The following is a 15269-nucleotide window of genomic DNA, read 5'->3' as shown; positions in this document are numbered from 1 at the left end:
ATATCAACTGCCAAAATTTGTACAGGATAAGTTTAACTTGAACAACATCTAGAGTAAACACCACTTTTATTCAGTTCTACATATCAACTGATACAGATGAGAACCCCCTTGCGGAAGGCAGGAGAACAAACAAATGGAATAGAGTAACTAGATACAGAAAGAAACACATGGAATACAGTTACAAGAAGTGAACATTAGAATGGTACAGTGCAAGAACTAACAAACTTCAGGCCTCAGAACCAGCACATATCAACTGGACGTCCTCTGATAGATGTGCTTTGTTCTTGGGTCAACAATTAGGCCCCTCCCACCATTCACCTCCAGATCGTGCCTGCAGCAATAAGTTACCAAGTACAGTCACTTTTCCAGTTCGCATGCAAATGCGCCAAGAGCTGGAAGTAGTATCGTGCAGGGTGCAGGGCTACTTACTGAAAGACAAAGTCGGGAATTGTAAGTTGCTCGCGTGGTGCATATCTGAACAGCTGCACAAGCCTATCCACATATACAACTTTCTTCCAGACCTAGAGGAAAAAAGGATGCTAAGATCTCATGCAGCACAGTGAAGAAAAGTCTTAACCGTAGTCTGAACTAGGAGGTACCTCTCCATCTACAAACATCTGCATTGCCAAAACAGCTGTTCTCAAACCCAATGTTGGGTGGAGTACATAAATTGCCTGTTTGTAGTGAATGTTGTTAGAAGAGTGTACCTGTTATCGCCTTATATATAGGATAAATAGAATACAGATTCATCATAAAATATACTGACATGAAGGTTGCGCCGATGTTTCCGTCCTAGTATTTGTTGTAACCGCTTCATGAATCCTAAATCTGGTTGCCTGAAAATTTAACAAGATGTTCTTTTTTACATTACGGATTAAAAGCAAAAAATAAGGAATTTCTTCAGTGACATATTTCCCAGACACTTACGGTTGTAATGATGCTGCGGAGTGGAAATATACAATTGTATATGGCTTCTGAATCAAAGGTTCAAACTCCTATGACAAGAAATATGACACAATTTTCAGAATTAACTTATTGAGAAAAAACAAAACAAGATGTACAAGATGAGTGACTTAAAAAAAACAACAAATGCACAAGATGAGTAAAGCAATATATACATGTTATAACAGGGACAACAGAAGTCATTGAAATTATCAAATGCAAAGAGCAAGAACTCTTTCAGTTCACATTTGCAAGAGTATTCCCTCTAAATACACTGAAATGTTCTTACAGGCCATTTCTACATATTAACTTTGCTTTAGTTTTGCTATAAGAGTATTCCTCACTTTCATATAATTGTGACCAGGATGACTGTAGTAAATGGATGGAGTGCATTTATAAAAGTATTACAGTTTAAACAAGTTACATGTCCTAGCACCAAAGGAGTTAATTATTTTGTTTGTCAGTACCCACCAATGTACAAGTATTATGGGACATTTGTGGGAACCAATTTTTTGCAAAACTCAAGTGAAGGCTTCTTGTAACTTGAAATCTGAAATTTTTTGGAGTTATGGCAACCACCTTTTGCAAACTTATAATTCAATGCTCTCACGGGAGGCTCCCTCATGCTTCAGACATGGAATAGGATCAATGAACAATTATTTTATTTAATTGCGCTAATCAAAGTGGTCTTGATACCATATTAAGTTGCATGTATCCACCAGTTCAACCCAAATGGTTAAGCTGATGGGAAAATGTGGGCAATGCGGTAATACTTCAGTAGGTAGTTTGTGAGCAACTGGCTTCATGTTTCTGGTTTCATCAAGGTTTGTTGATTCCAGTGTTTTCAGATTGGACGACTAATCGCGATTAATCGTGATTAGTCGTCCTTATCGTAACTAGGTGCTCGATAAGGGCCCTCGATTAGTTTAGACCGATTAGAAACCTTATCGTCCGATAAGTTGCGACTAATCACGATTAGTCGTCCGATCAGACTAGCCGGACGACTAGTTGGGTAGGGAGAATTCGGCCCAGCTAAAGAATTCGGCCCACCTTTAGCTGACCCATTAGGGTAAGACGAAGAGGAGTGAGTGAGTGACCTAGTGAAGGAGTTGCAGCCGCCGCACATTTCCAGCTCCCACTCGGCACATTTCCAGCTCCCGCTCTGGCTCTGCTCTCTCTCGCAGCGGCCGGCATCTCCGCTCACGTCTCCTCCGCCTGCGGCCTGCCTCTCTGGATCTCCCTCGCCGGCGCCCCCAGCTCCGTCCGTGCCTCTCGCCGGCGTCCGCAGCTCCGTCCCACCTCCACCTCCGCCCGCGCCTCCACCTCCACCCGCTCCTGTCTCCTCCCCTGCCGGGACCCAGTAGCTCCGCCCGCCTTTGAGGCTCTGTCGCTCTGAGCTCCGTCCTCGACGCCTGGAGGACGGACGCGGGAGGCCTCAAGCATCAGGATGAGCCACCACTCTGCTGCCTCTGAAGGTTATTGTCTATGTCTGCTACTCTGCTGCTGTGTTGCCACCAATTTGTGACACATTTGTGTGGTTGTGCCGCTCTGCAGAGGATGCTCGACGGCGTGCAGTTGTTGAGGTAATTCTACCTGAGAATGAAGCTGTCTCAGGAGGGGCTGCCTCAGCGTCGTCAGCTGCTCCAACTGAAGCATCTCTGATAGCTCAAGCGATAGCTAAATTGCCGCCAGATCTTGCTGCCATGGCTGAAGATAAGAAGAGGAAGGCAAAATCATCAGATCCTGGATGGAAATATGGGTTTTGGCCAGACATAGGGAAGAAAGAGTTCATCCAATGTATTTTCTGCAAAAAGGTTGTCCCTGCAGGCATTAAAAGGTTCAAGCAACACCTTTCCATACCATTTTGGACAAAAGTGGAGTACTGTATAAAAGCAACACAACCCCTTCTCATTGCTATGAGGATAGCAGATGGTGATGAAACACCAGCAGCTCCTGAGATAATGGCAGCAATGGATGTTGCAAAGAAGACCATCAAGGAAACTTTGCGAGACAAATCATCATTACTGAATGATGTAATGGAATGCTATGACAAGAGATGGGAGAACCAGATGGAGCAAAAACTATATGGAGCAGCCCTCTTCTTGAATCCTGGAAAGTACTTTGCCATAAAGGAAAAGGATAGGAGACAAGCTACAAAGCTAAGGTGCATGCTTATTGACGTTATATGGAAGATGGTGCCTGATGAGAGTGAAGCAAGGAAAATAAGCAAGCAAGCTGATGATTATGACAGGACTGAGGGTGAATGTTTCTCAAAGAGATTAGCAATAGTAGAGAGAAATAGCAAAAATCCTAGTAAGTAATGAGCAGTTCAGCAGTCAGCACTTTCTTTTAATTAAGCTATAATTCTCTATGTGATGAGCTACTGATTATATTATTGTTTTGCTTGTAATCTACAACTACAGTTCTATGGTGGGATGCTTTTGGTGGCCTTGCATTCGAGCTACAAAGTTTAGCAAAACGAATTGTAAGCCTCTGCTGTTCGGCGTCTGGTTGTGAGCGCAACTGGAGCGCTTTTGCTCATGTAAGTGCAATTTCTATGGATGCAGGTGCATACTAATGCATTCTTATATGCTGCAGCCATCTAATGAATTTGCTCCTATTTTCTATGGCTGCAGGTACATACTAAAAAGAGGAACCGTATGGAGCACATTAGGTTGAATAAGTTGGTATTTGTTAGCTACAACCGTAAGATGACATTCAGGTTTCAGAAAATTCGTGAGCTCGGTTCTAAAGGCAAGAAATCCAACCCATTGCTGCTAGAAGAGTTTCAATGGGAAAATGAGTGGGTAGACATCAACTGTGACCAAGTTCATGCATCTAATGGCAGTGATATACTTTGGACACATGTTGATGAAGCTGTTGGTGCAACTGACCAGCTTAGAGGCCGCAATATGCCTAGGGCTCCTGCTGCTCGTGCGAGGAATACTGTCACCCGCACATATGGGAGGAATAACAAAAGGAAGTGTCCATCCAAGGTCAGATGCACCAGAAACTGAAAGCAGTGATCATGAAGAAGAGGAAAACAGAGTTGCACCAGAACAGCCACAAGGTGCAAGTGCAACAGATGAAGAAATGGAGGACCAGGGAGGGGAGGAAGACTCAGGCGGACCTGCAACAAATGATGGAAATGAAGACTTCCATGTGGACGCAGATTTACTCCTCTAGATGGCTGAATTGCTGGTTCTATGGATCAGTGGACTAGATGTTTAGAACTATTTCCATTTCAGACTTAAGAACTTGTTTAAGTTTATTAGTTTACTTATGTTGTGCACAGTGTGCACTGTGCTAAACTGCTGTTAGTTCTTATTTGTTAAATTTGTGTACTTGGTTAAGTTGTTTTGCCATGCTCTACTGTCTACTACTCTTTACATTTTCTTTAGTCTTTACAGTTTTGTTTTTCTGCTATTTTGCCTATTTAACTGATTATCTTATTTCTTTGTAATTTCAGATTCAGCCACAAGTCAGCAGTCAGCACTCACCATCAGGCATCAGCAAGCAGCAGTTACAGGTAAGTGGCCAAATCACCATGATAATGATTCATTGCAAACATGATTACATGCCAAACTGTGCTTGGTTGCTTGCCTCTAACATTTACCTATTTAGTATGGCCATGTTTACATATATTAACATCATATATATAGTATATACATGGTCGATCAGGCCATCTAGGCACAAGGACGACTAAATGTCCGACTAGCCGATTAGACCGATTAGGACTGACTAATCGATCCTTATCGACGACTAATCGCGAGTCGTCTGATCGGTGGTCATACGACTAGCCTTGATAATACGATCTGAAAACATTGGCTGATTCTGAACGGTATCCCAAGTTCCCAACATTTCTATGCAAAAAACATATTCGCTTTCTATAAATGCAGGGAATTTCTTTCTTTAAAAAAAAATAAAAGAGCACAAATACATGAGGCTGATTTATTCTTTTTCACTGGACACAACATGTGCATGGTTTACTTACAAAATATGCTAGAGGCTAGTATTCCCAATTTTAAGTGATGGCATAATGCTCAGTGCACATAGAAAACCATGATATACACGCCCACACATGGTTAGAGAGTGCATACTGGCACTTAATCCAAGGCTTTAGGACATATGCATTAAGATACATTACCTTCACTACATGTAGAACAAACCGTTCAAGATCAAGGCATCGAAGAAGAAAGTGTGCACCAACAACCACCATAACCGAGTGTCCTTCAATATCAACTCCACCACGATAACTGCAGTTGGTGGAGAATATCAGACTACAGGCAGTGAAGACACTGGAACGTATTTCATTAAATATGTCTACATACAAACATAATTAAGCACAAGAGAAGTATAAAATCATAACATACGAAACCTACATACATTATTTTCATTTCAGCAATCTCTGAAAGATTAAGAGAATTTGCTTTAGCGAGGTATCGTGAATGAAGTGAGTATTCCTCTGCTGCAGATAATGAAGGGCAACCTAGATCCCCATATCCAAGTAACCTAGCATAATTAAATCCCTTTTGAGCTTGAGCGGATTTTTCCCACTGCTCCTTGCGCCGCAGATCTGGGTCTTTAATTATTGACATAAATGAAGGATCCAGATACGAATCTAACTTGAAAGAACCCCTGTAGAATAACCAGACAAAAGTGAGTTGAAGAAAAACTATTTGAAGATCAAGATCTATGACAACATGTAGTCAATACAAGCAACCATGTAAAGTAAACAACAATGAGACAAAGAACCTGTAACAAATTACTTAGATGGCGAATGGAACACTAGAAAAGGAACAGTCATCTTAGTAAGTATAATAAGGATATTGCTTTCAGAAAACAAAAATGATGATAACGACTTAAATGTATTGACCTGCACAAAATAGGAACATAAAAATACAATTCAAGCTAATTACTATGAGAAAAAAGGATATAATAAATTCTCCCACTATTATACTCCCTCTGTTATGACCGGCGTGGGCTATTCACGCCGAAAGCCCGCTAGTGGCTAGGACCCTAAAAGCCCATATTTATCTTGATTGCCATATTATTAGAATATTTATTAGAATATTTCCTATTTTAGTTAAGAGACATATAAATACTTGTAAACATTATTGAGATGGCAAGCAGAAACTATTATTGTTTCTGGCTTCCTCAGGGAGCCGGGAGAAACCCTAGCCGCCTTCTCTCTTTCGTGAACAGTACCGCGGCACTGTAGCGCCGGTACTGTAGCGCCGCCACCTCTTCTTCCTCCTCTCGCGATCGCTGGCTCCTCGCCGCCGATCATCCTTCAAACCACGCCCACCGATCGTCCACACGTACAACCTCCGATCGGTGAGGGGCAGGGAGCAGCAGCATATCAACCTGGTATCAGCCACCTTCGATCCGATGTCGCTGCCGCTGCCCGCTTCAACAGCGCCGCCGCCGGACCCCAACGTGTCCGTGCCGATCCCGTCCACACCGATGCCGCCATCATCTCTGCCCGCGGGATCGCTGGCGCTGACCGCAACGTCTCCGCCCGCAGGATCGCTGCCGCTGGCCGCCAGGGCTTCCTCCTCCGCCGTGGGGGTGATGACCAACGAGCAGCTCACCGTGGCCGTCGTCGACCTCGGCAGGATGATGGCCGGCGTCCACGCATTCCTCTTGGGACCGCAGCCAGGCGGGGCGCCGACTCACCCGCAGTCGCAGCTTCCGCCGGCGCCCAAACCGCAGCAGCCGCCGGGGCCACAGCAGCGGTTTTCGCCCGCCTCGGGCGCCGTCTACACCTACGGGATGCCGCAGGACAGCACAGCGCACAACACCGCGCCAGCAACGGCGGCTCCCCACGACAGCGTTCCCATCCAGGAGATCCAGTTTCCCCACTCGCCATCCCCGCTTCCGCCGTGGCTCACCGACATCGCGCCGCCGGTCTACTCCTCCGCGCCAGGGCGACCGTCGGTCCATTCGACCCCTCCCACCACAGCGGGCTTCGGCCATGGGGGCGTTCCGGCGTCGGGAACGCTCTATGGCGGCGTTGACGGCCCAATCTTCCACGGCTCCACCTTCTGTTCCGCGCCGGCTGCAGCTCCACCGCTCGGCGGGGCGCCCTCGGCTGCCGCTCCCGTGACGTTCGGGGAGACGCCTTTCCAGCCTCGGACCTACAAGATCGACTTCGCGACGTACGACGGCTCGGTCGACCCGCTGAATTGGCTCACACACTGTGAACAATTCTTCTGGGGCCAGCGCACTCCGGTGGAGCAGCGGACGTGGATGGCCTCCTACCACCTCACCGACGCCGCTCAGACATGGTACTACGCCCTCCTGTTGGACGAGGGCATGCCGTCCTGGGAGCGCTTCAAGGAACTTTGCCGTGTTCGTTTCGGACCGCCTATATACGGCTCGCGGTTGGCCGAGTTGGGACGCCTTCCCTTCCACTCCACGGTCCAGGAGTTTGCGGACCGCTTCCAGACGTTGCTGGCGCACTCCAGGGACATCTCCACGCGCCAAAAGGCGGAGCTCTTCGTCGGCGGCCTCCCGGAACACATTCGGGTCGACGTCGCGATGCGCGCCCCGGCTGACCTCCAGACGGCCATGTTCCTCGCCCGCGCCTTCGAAACACGGGCTCTGGCCGCGGTAGCACCCCCTCCGCAGCGCGGCGCCCGCCCTCCCCCGCGGCCAGCTTTTCCCCCACGCCAACAGGGGGCGGCTGTGGCCGGGGCCCCGGCTGGCGCACCAGCGCTGCCCGCCGCAGCCGCTGCAGCACCGGGCGCAGCAGCCCCGGCGGCACCCGTGCGGCAGTACCGTCGCCTCTCGCCGGCCGAGATGCAGGAACGCCGTCGTCAGGGCCTTTGCTACAACTGCGACGAGCAGTACGTGCGTGGGCACGTGTGCCCCCGCCTGTTCTTCCTGGAGGCGGACGACTTCCTCAACGACGACGTGGAGGGCGCCGCCGACGACGCGGCCGCGGCCTTGCCCGAAGAAGCCGCCGCCGCAGCGGATGCTCATGCTCACGCTCTTGTGGTTTCTGTACACGCTCTTGCAGGCATCAGGACGTTCCACACTATGCTCCTGCCCGTGACGATCAAGGGCGAGCGCCTCCTCGCCCTCCTGGACACCGGATCCACCCACACTTTCCTCCAGGGCGCAGCCATGCGGCGCCTTGGTCTCGCTCCTCAGGGGGGCGACCAGCTTCGCGTTACGGTGGCCAACGGCGAGCGCGTGCCCTGTGAAGGCATCGCACGCGATGTGCCCGTCGACATCTGCGGGGCGCCTTTCTCCATCACTTGCATCGGCCTTGCGCTCGGCTGTTTCGACTTCATCCTCGGCGTCGACTTCCTTGGCACGCTGGGCCCCCTCACCTAGGACTTCGAGGGGCTCACTGTGTCCTTCCTGCATGAGGGCCGCCGCGTAACGTGGCGATGTGTGGGCGCCCCGGGCGCGCCCTCCCAGCAGCGGTCGCTGGCAGCGGTCGCTTCGGACCCGCACCACCCGCTGCTGGACGAGCTCCTCATTCAGCACGACGCCGTCTTCGACACACCGCGTGGCCTTCCACCAGCCCGCCCCTACGACCACCGCATACACCTGCTGCCCGGGACCGCGCCGGTGGCAGTGCGGCCGTACCGGTACCCTCAGTTGCAGAAGGACGAGCTTGAGCGGCAGTGCGCCGCCATGCTGGAGCAGGGCATCATCCGCCCCAGTACTTCGCCGTTCTCGGCACTTGTGCTCCTCGTCAAGAAGGCGGATGGGTCGTGGCGCTTCTGCATCGACTACCGCGCGCTCAACGACCGTACGTCCAAGGACAAGTTCCCGATCCCGGTGGTTGACGAGCTCCTCGACGAGCTCCACGGGGCCAAGTACTTCACCAAGCTCGACCTCCGCTCGGGGTACCACCAGGTGCGCATGCACCCGGCGGACATCGAGAAGACGGCGTTCCGCACCCACCACGGCCACTTCGAGTTCCTGGTGATGCCGTTTGGGCTCTCCAACGCCCCTGCGACATTTCAGGCGTTGATGAACGATGTGCTCCGCCCCTTCCTCCGCAGGTTCGTGCTGGTTTTCTTCGACGACATTTTGATCTACAGCACGTCGTGGTCTGAGCACCTGCAGCATGTCGGCCTCGTCTTCACCGCCCTACGAGCCCACGGCCTCTTCCTGAAGAGGTCCAAGTGCTCTTTCGGGTCCCTCTCCGTCGCCTACCTCGGCCACGTCATCAGCGCCGACGGCGTCGCCATGGACAGCGACAAGGTGGCCGCGGTCGCCTCGTGGCCGCTACCGCGCTCTCCGCGTGGGGTGCGTGGCTTCCTGGGCCTCGCCGGCTACTACAGGAAGTTCATCCGCGACTTCGGCTCCATCGCGGCACCACTCACACGTCTCCTGCGGAAGGATGCTTTCGTCTGGACGGCGGAGGCGGATGAGGCCTTCGCTGCCCTAAAGCGGGCGCTCTCGTCGGCGCCGGTTCTACAGATGCCCGACTTCGAGCGCCAGTTCGTGGTCGACTGCGACGCGTCCGGCACCGGCTTTGGCGCCGTTCTACACCAGGGGGGGGACCCCTGGCCTTCTTCAGTCGACCCTTCGCCGGCCACCATGTCAAGCTGGTGGCCTATGAGCGTGAGCTCATCGGGCTGGTGCAAGCCGTCCGGCACTGGCGCCCGTACTTGTGGGGGCGTCGGTTCCTCGTACGCACCGACCACTATAGCCTGAAGTTCCTCTTGGATCAGCGGCTGTCCACCGTGCCTCAGCACCAGTGGCTCAGCAAGCTGTTCGGGTTCGATTTCACCGTCGAGTACCGCCCCGGGCGGCTCAACTCGGCGGCCGACGCGCTGTCCCGCCGCGACGAGGAGACTGCGGCGCTTTGTGCCCTCTCGGGGCCCTCCTTCGACCTCTACGCCGACATCCGCCGCGCCACCGCGGCTGACCCGGTCGCGCGCGACCTGCTGCAGCAGCTGGAGGCTGCGTCTCTGGGCGAGCCGTGGGCAGCCGCCGACGGTTTCCTCCTCCACGGCAAACGCATCTACGTGCCTGCAACCGACGACTTGCGCCACCAGGTGGTGCACCTGGCCCACTCGGCTGGACACGAGGGGGTCCAGAAAACCCTTGTGCGCCTCCGCGCGGATTTCTACATCCCCGGCGACCGCCAGCTGGTGCACGACTTCGTCCGCTCCTGCGACGTGTGCCAGCGGAACAAGACGCCGACCACACAGCCGGCCGGCCTCCTTCAGCCCTTGGACGTTCCGTCGCAGGTCTGGGCTGATATCTCCATGGACTTCATTGAGGGGCTACCGAAGGTGCACGGCAAGTCTGTGGTCCTGACGGTGGTGGACCGCTTCTCGAAGTACGCCCACTTCATCGCGCTCAGCCACCCCTACACCGCCGCCTCCGTCGCCCGTGCCTTCTTCGACGGGATCGTGCACCTGCACGGTTTTCCCAGCTCCATCGTCAGCGATCGCGACCCGGTCTTCACCAGCAACCTCTGGCGCGATCTCTTTAAATGTGCAGGTGTCAAGCAGCGGCTCAGTACGGCCTTTCACCCCTAGACGGACGGCCAGTCCGAGGTCGTCAACAAGATCATCGCGATGTATTTGCGCTGTGCGATGGGTGATCGGCCTCGCTCGTGGGTCGACTGGCTCTCCTGGGCGGAGTACTGCTACAACACCTCGTACCACACGGCGCTCCGAGCGTCGCCGTTCGAGGTTGTGTACGGCCGACCCCCGCCACCCCCTCCTGCCACACCACGCCGGGGCGGCCCAGACAGAGGCGGTGGACGCCATGCTGCGGGACCGCGACACGTTCCTGGCGGAGGTTCGCGAGCGTCTTCTTCAGGCCCAGCAGTACGCCAAGCGCCACTACGATGCGCACCATCGCGAGGTGGAGTTCGACGTGGGCGCATGGGTGCTGCTCCGACTTCTCCACCGAACCACCCATGCGCTCGCCTCGCCGTCCAAGGGCAAGTTGCGCCCACGCTACGCCGGGCCGTTCCAGATCGTCGAGCGCATCGGGCAGATGGCTTATCGTCTCCGACTCCCCGCGAACGCGCGCCTGCATGACGTTTTCCATGTGGGGCTGTTAAAGCCTTACAATTACGCCGGCTCACCACCATCAACACCGGCCGTGCTGCCACCGGTTCAGGACGGGCGGCTGCTGCCAGCCCCTGCGCAGGTTCTGCGCGCCCAGCTCCGTCGCGGCGTGTGGCGCATCCTCGTCAAGTGGCAAGGACTTCCGGAGGACGACGCCACCTGGGAGCACCTGGACGACTTCAAGACTCTCTACCCGGATGTGCAGCTCGAGGACGAGCTGTTTGCCGAGGCGGGGAGAGATGTTATGACCGGCGTGGGCTATTCACACCGAAAGCCCGCTAGTGGCTAGGACCCTAAAAGCCCATATTTATCTTGATTGCCATATTATTAGAATATTTATTAGAATATTTCCTATTTTAGTTAAGAGACATATAAATACTTGTAAACATTATTGAGATGGCAAGCAGAAACTATTATTGTTTCCGGCTTCCTCAGGGAGCCGGGAGAAACCCTAGCCGCCTTCTCTCTTCCGTGAACAGTACCGCGGCGGTACTGTAGCGCCGCCACCTCTTCTTCCTCCTCTCGCGATCGCTGGCTCCTCGCCGCCGATCATCCTTCAAACCACGCCCACCGATCGTCCACACGTACAACCTCCGATCGGTGAGGGGCAGGGAGCAGCAGCATATCACCCTCCCTTCCAAATTATAAGGCGTTTTGGCTATTATAGATACATTGCTTTTACTATGTATCTAGACATAGTGTGTACCTATGTGCATAGTAAAAGCTATGTATCTAGAAAAGCCAAAATGTCTTATAATTTGGAATGAAGGGGGTACAATATTTGTCCATGGCCAAGGGATACGTTCCACAATGTTTTTCCATTGAGGATACCAAGGGTGTAGTTATTGTTATGTTTCCACCCTCCACCCTAATTAAATGTTTGGAAAGAAAAGAATTTGTTATATATGCTATTCATTAAGGGTATAGATGGTATTTCACTTTGATTTATTTTCTTGGAAATAGTACTTCCTTGGTCAATGTACATGGTGTGCTGTGGAAAACTATTGTAGAACGGAGGGAGTAAGATATAGATCAGCATCAGGCACATGGAAGATCATTAAGTCTTCAAGTTATATAAATCCAGCTATCACCAAAATAAATAAATAAACATATTTGAATTTGTACCATCCAATATTGAAAGGAGAAAAGTATGTCAAGCTTTTAAATTTCACCTTTTCAATGCCGATCCAGAATCAGAAAGAGGAAGATCAACAAGAGTTGCAGACACTGTTCTGTCTACCACACCAGCAGGCAAAGGTCTTATTCTTATTTTCCTTTCATCTATTACCGTCTCACCATTCTCATCCCCAACATCAGCTGGGAGCTTTAATATCGCAATCTCTTCCTCTTGCTTGTCCCGAGGGAAATATAGTGGGAGCAATCTGCATTGTTTAATTGCTTATAATCGGCTGATGAACAAATAGAAGGTAATACAGATTCCAGGGTTCAGTTTAAGTACCGTTTGTATATCTCTGTGTCAGATGATGATGTAGTACAAAAAACAACACCAGTTATTTTGCCTTTTTGCTTCTCCAGAAAACGTCTAACAGTTCCTACAGAGTATAAATAAATTCACAAAGAATGAAACAACTATTTACCTATAATATTCATGGAGTAAAAGCATGACTGCAGAAAGAACAATTCATCCATAATTTCCATTTTCTGCCAATCACTGATTTGTCCTGTACATGGTTGCGAGAAGTGGGAGGGGTGTTGAGAGTTACTTTTTCTTAAGGTTAGTACCACAGCTAACATCAATATTTACAGATAAAATATTTTCATTCATGCATAGGATGATAAGAAATATTCTATAGCACAAGTAAAGAGAAAGTTAACAAAGATAAGAAGAACTTACTTATTGCCACATGAGAAGCTGGTTCACGAGGGTAGTTTTTAGCTTCTGTGTATATACAACCCATTGCGATGCTAATAAAATAAGCAACAAAAAAATTACTAATAATATCCATAAATCTATAAAGTTCACTATGTGAAACAGGACAACTCAAACATCATTTGTTAAACTAAAATTAGCAATTAGATTTAAGCAATATGATCCTACATGTACCTTTCAAGACCATTCTCAATGAGCAGTTCCAAGCAGGACCGATAGCAGTGACTAAGTGCATTCTCTGCAGCTGTGTGATACTTGACAGCATATTTGGGGCCCACAGTATGGATGACCTTCCTGCATAATGAATTGATACATGCATCGCATAACTGAGATTACAGACAACCACAGAACAACATGTTGGATATGAGTAAATCTGTGAGTGTTCAATAGCTAGCTGCAGCAAAGTTAGACTTTCACTAAAGCTTCAATTCCTGGCCACTGGAGGCTTGCTTGAAGTAACAAGTTATATGGGTTCAACAACACCGCTTGTTATATAAAGTGAATCAGGGTATGGATATGCAGTGTTTGTGAAACACAGGCACAGGGGGTATGCTTTGCTTAATCAGAAACAACCGTCACACCAGTGCTATATCAGAAGATTCCGAAAATAACGCAGGCAAAACAACCCCTATTCTGACTCTATAAGCAGAAACTCTTGTGTTGCCCTCACTGCTCGAAATTTGCACGAAACATGAAGCTGGGAACTTTGAACCGAGCAACTTATTTACTGTGAAGGGACACAGTTGTCATTGTGGAACCACATAACACATCAATGTTGTAGCTTAGGTGTCCACGGTGTTTAAAGATCTTCAAACACATATATACATTTTCTACATGGCCCAACAAGTGAAAATACAAATAACATAGGCCCAGCTTACCTTGCAGGCAGATCGTACGCATTGGTCATCTTGGCCATCCCAGTTCGGCAACCTCCCTGCAAAATGGTCGACCAGAAAACAGTTGAACAAACTTGCCCCTTCAATTTGCCACAAGCTCTGCCACGAACAGTACCAAGGTGGCGCACTCCTCGGCGAGCCCTGACCCAGCAGCAGCGTGCAGCCCGGGACTACTGTGCGCCTCGTCCAAGCTCTGCACGAAACCCCGGAGCAAAGACATGAGCTTATAGCACAAAAAAAAAAAAATTGAAACCAATTCCCAGCACTGATGCGAGGAGAGGGGACAGGAATCGAGACCTCGTTAGTGGAATTGACGACGGCGTCGACCTCGAGGTTCCAGGGCTGGCCACGCCAGAGGTAGATCCTGGAGTTGATCTCCTGGTCGACGGGAAAGCGCGAGGCGCCCCCGGCGCGGCCACCCCCACCGGCGCCGTCGTCGACCGTGAGCGGGTCGGAGAAGGAGATGAAGCCGAACGCGGAGGCCGTGTCGGATCCGGCGCCCTCCGCGGACGCCTCGTCGGGCCTGGAGGCGAGGAAGATGCGCTGGTCGGGGTCGCTCCAGCGCGGCACCTGGTCCAGCGTGACGGCCGGCTCGACGCCGCCCACGCCGGGCACCATGGTGGCGCCGGCGGCCTCGGCCTCCGCCGCCGCCGGCGAGCGCGGTTGCATGGAGATGGAGGCCGGTGGGACGCGATCAGTAGCGGATAGGCCGGCGGAGGCGGAAGCGGCGGCTGGGAGGAGAGATCTCAGGCCGTTAAGCGAGGCCAGCGGTGCTCGCGAGGAGATAAAAGAAGAGAGGAGCACGCACGGAGAGAGAGGAGGACGGATTAATGTGCTTAACGCTCATGACATGTGGGGCCGCGAGGTCTCATGGACCCACGGAGTCAGTAAACTGTGCGGCTTTCGTGGGGTCACGGCGCGCGTGCCCGTAGCTGGCGAGATGCTGTTTGTTTTTATAGGCTGGCGAGATGCTATTGGGTGACAGGGTGAGGGAGTCGAGCCGTGCTGGATTCGTGCAACCCCCTCCGCTACGGGCACGCGAGGTCTGTACACCTGGCTGGCTTTCATCGGCTGGTGCTCATGACGTGGATGCCACCTCGTCTCTGGGTACGGACCATGACGCGTGGGGCCCAACAAGGGAAGGGGGAACGGCCGAAGGGGAAGAAGGTTCGGTTCGCGCTGGGCCGAGCCCACGGAGTCACGCGCGAGCGGCAAGGACAAGCAAGTCGAGTCCGAGAAAGGATGGGCCTAGAGAATACGCCCGCGGGATCCGTGTCTATAATTCTTTGGATCGAATCTGGGCAACAGCTTGTGATGGGTTCATCTCATGTCCGATCTGAATGAGCTGGGCGAGATGTTGAAGAAAGCAGAGGCAAGAGCAGGGCATGCGTCGGCAGTCCTGTACGCATGCAGTTTGAGGGATAAGATGGCTCAACGACTAGGCGATTTCGCATGTCTGCAGTATCTCCAAGACTCCAACCCCTA

The 15269-nt window shown here is 51.5% G+C and overlaps 2 protein-coding genes across 2 annotated transcripts; both read right to left on the bottom strand.

Annotated features, from left to right (window-relative positions):
• Nucleotides 1-15269, bottom strand: part of LOC136536627 (transcription factor LRL3-like) — a 172086-nt gene that overhangs the window by 15774 nt on the left and 141043 nt on the right.
• On the bottom strand, nt 50-14584 carry LOC136536611 (uncharacterized). Of its 2 annotated transcripts, XM_066528854.1 has the most exons (14): nt 14082-14581; nt 13900-13977; nt 13767-13822; nt 13063-13182; nt 12853-12923; nt 12457-12550; nt 12170-12379; nt 5329-5580; nt 5090-5198; nt 928-995; nt 767-836; nt 600-674; nt 430-521; nt 50-331 (listed from the first exon to the last, which is right to left on the bottom strand). In XM_066528854.1, the coding sequence occupies exons 1-14, from the start codon at nt 14451-14453 to the stop codon at nt 250-252; spliced, it is 1749 nt and encodes a 582-aa protein (XP_066384951.1). In that variant the 5' UTR covers nt 14454-14581; the 3' UTR covers nt 50-249. The 2 variants fall into 2 exon arrangements, with proteins under 2 accessions (XP_066384951.1, XP_066384947.1); XM_066528850.1 differs by lacking the exon at nt 50-331 and having other exon boundaries at nt 439-521; nt 600-617; nt 708-836; nt 14082-14584.

This window comes from Miscanthus floridulus, chromosome 1 (genome assembly GCF_019320115.1).
Source record: "Miscanthus floridulus cultivar M001 chromosome 1, ASM1932011v1, whole genome shotgun sequence".
Taxonomy (NCBI): domain Eukaryota; kingdom Viridiplantae; phylum Streptophyta; class Magnoliopsida; order Poales; family Poaceae; genus Miscanthus; species Miscanthus floridulus.
Note: the sequence above shows the minus strand (reverse complement) of the source record. Positions and strands in the feature narration are given on the sequence as shown.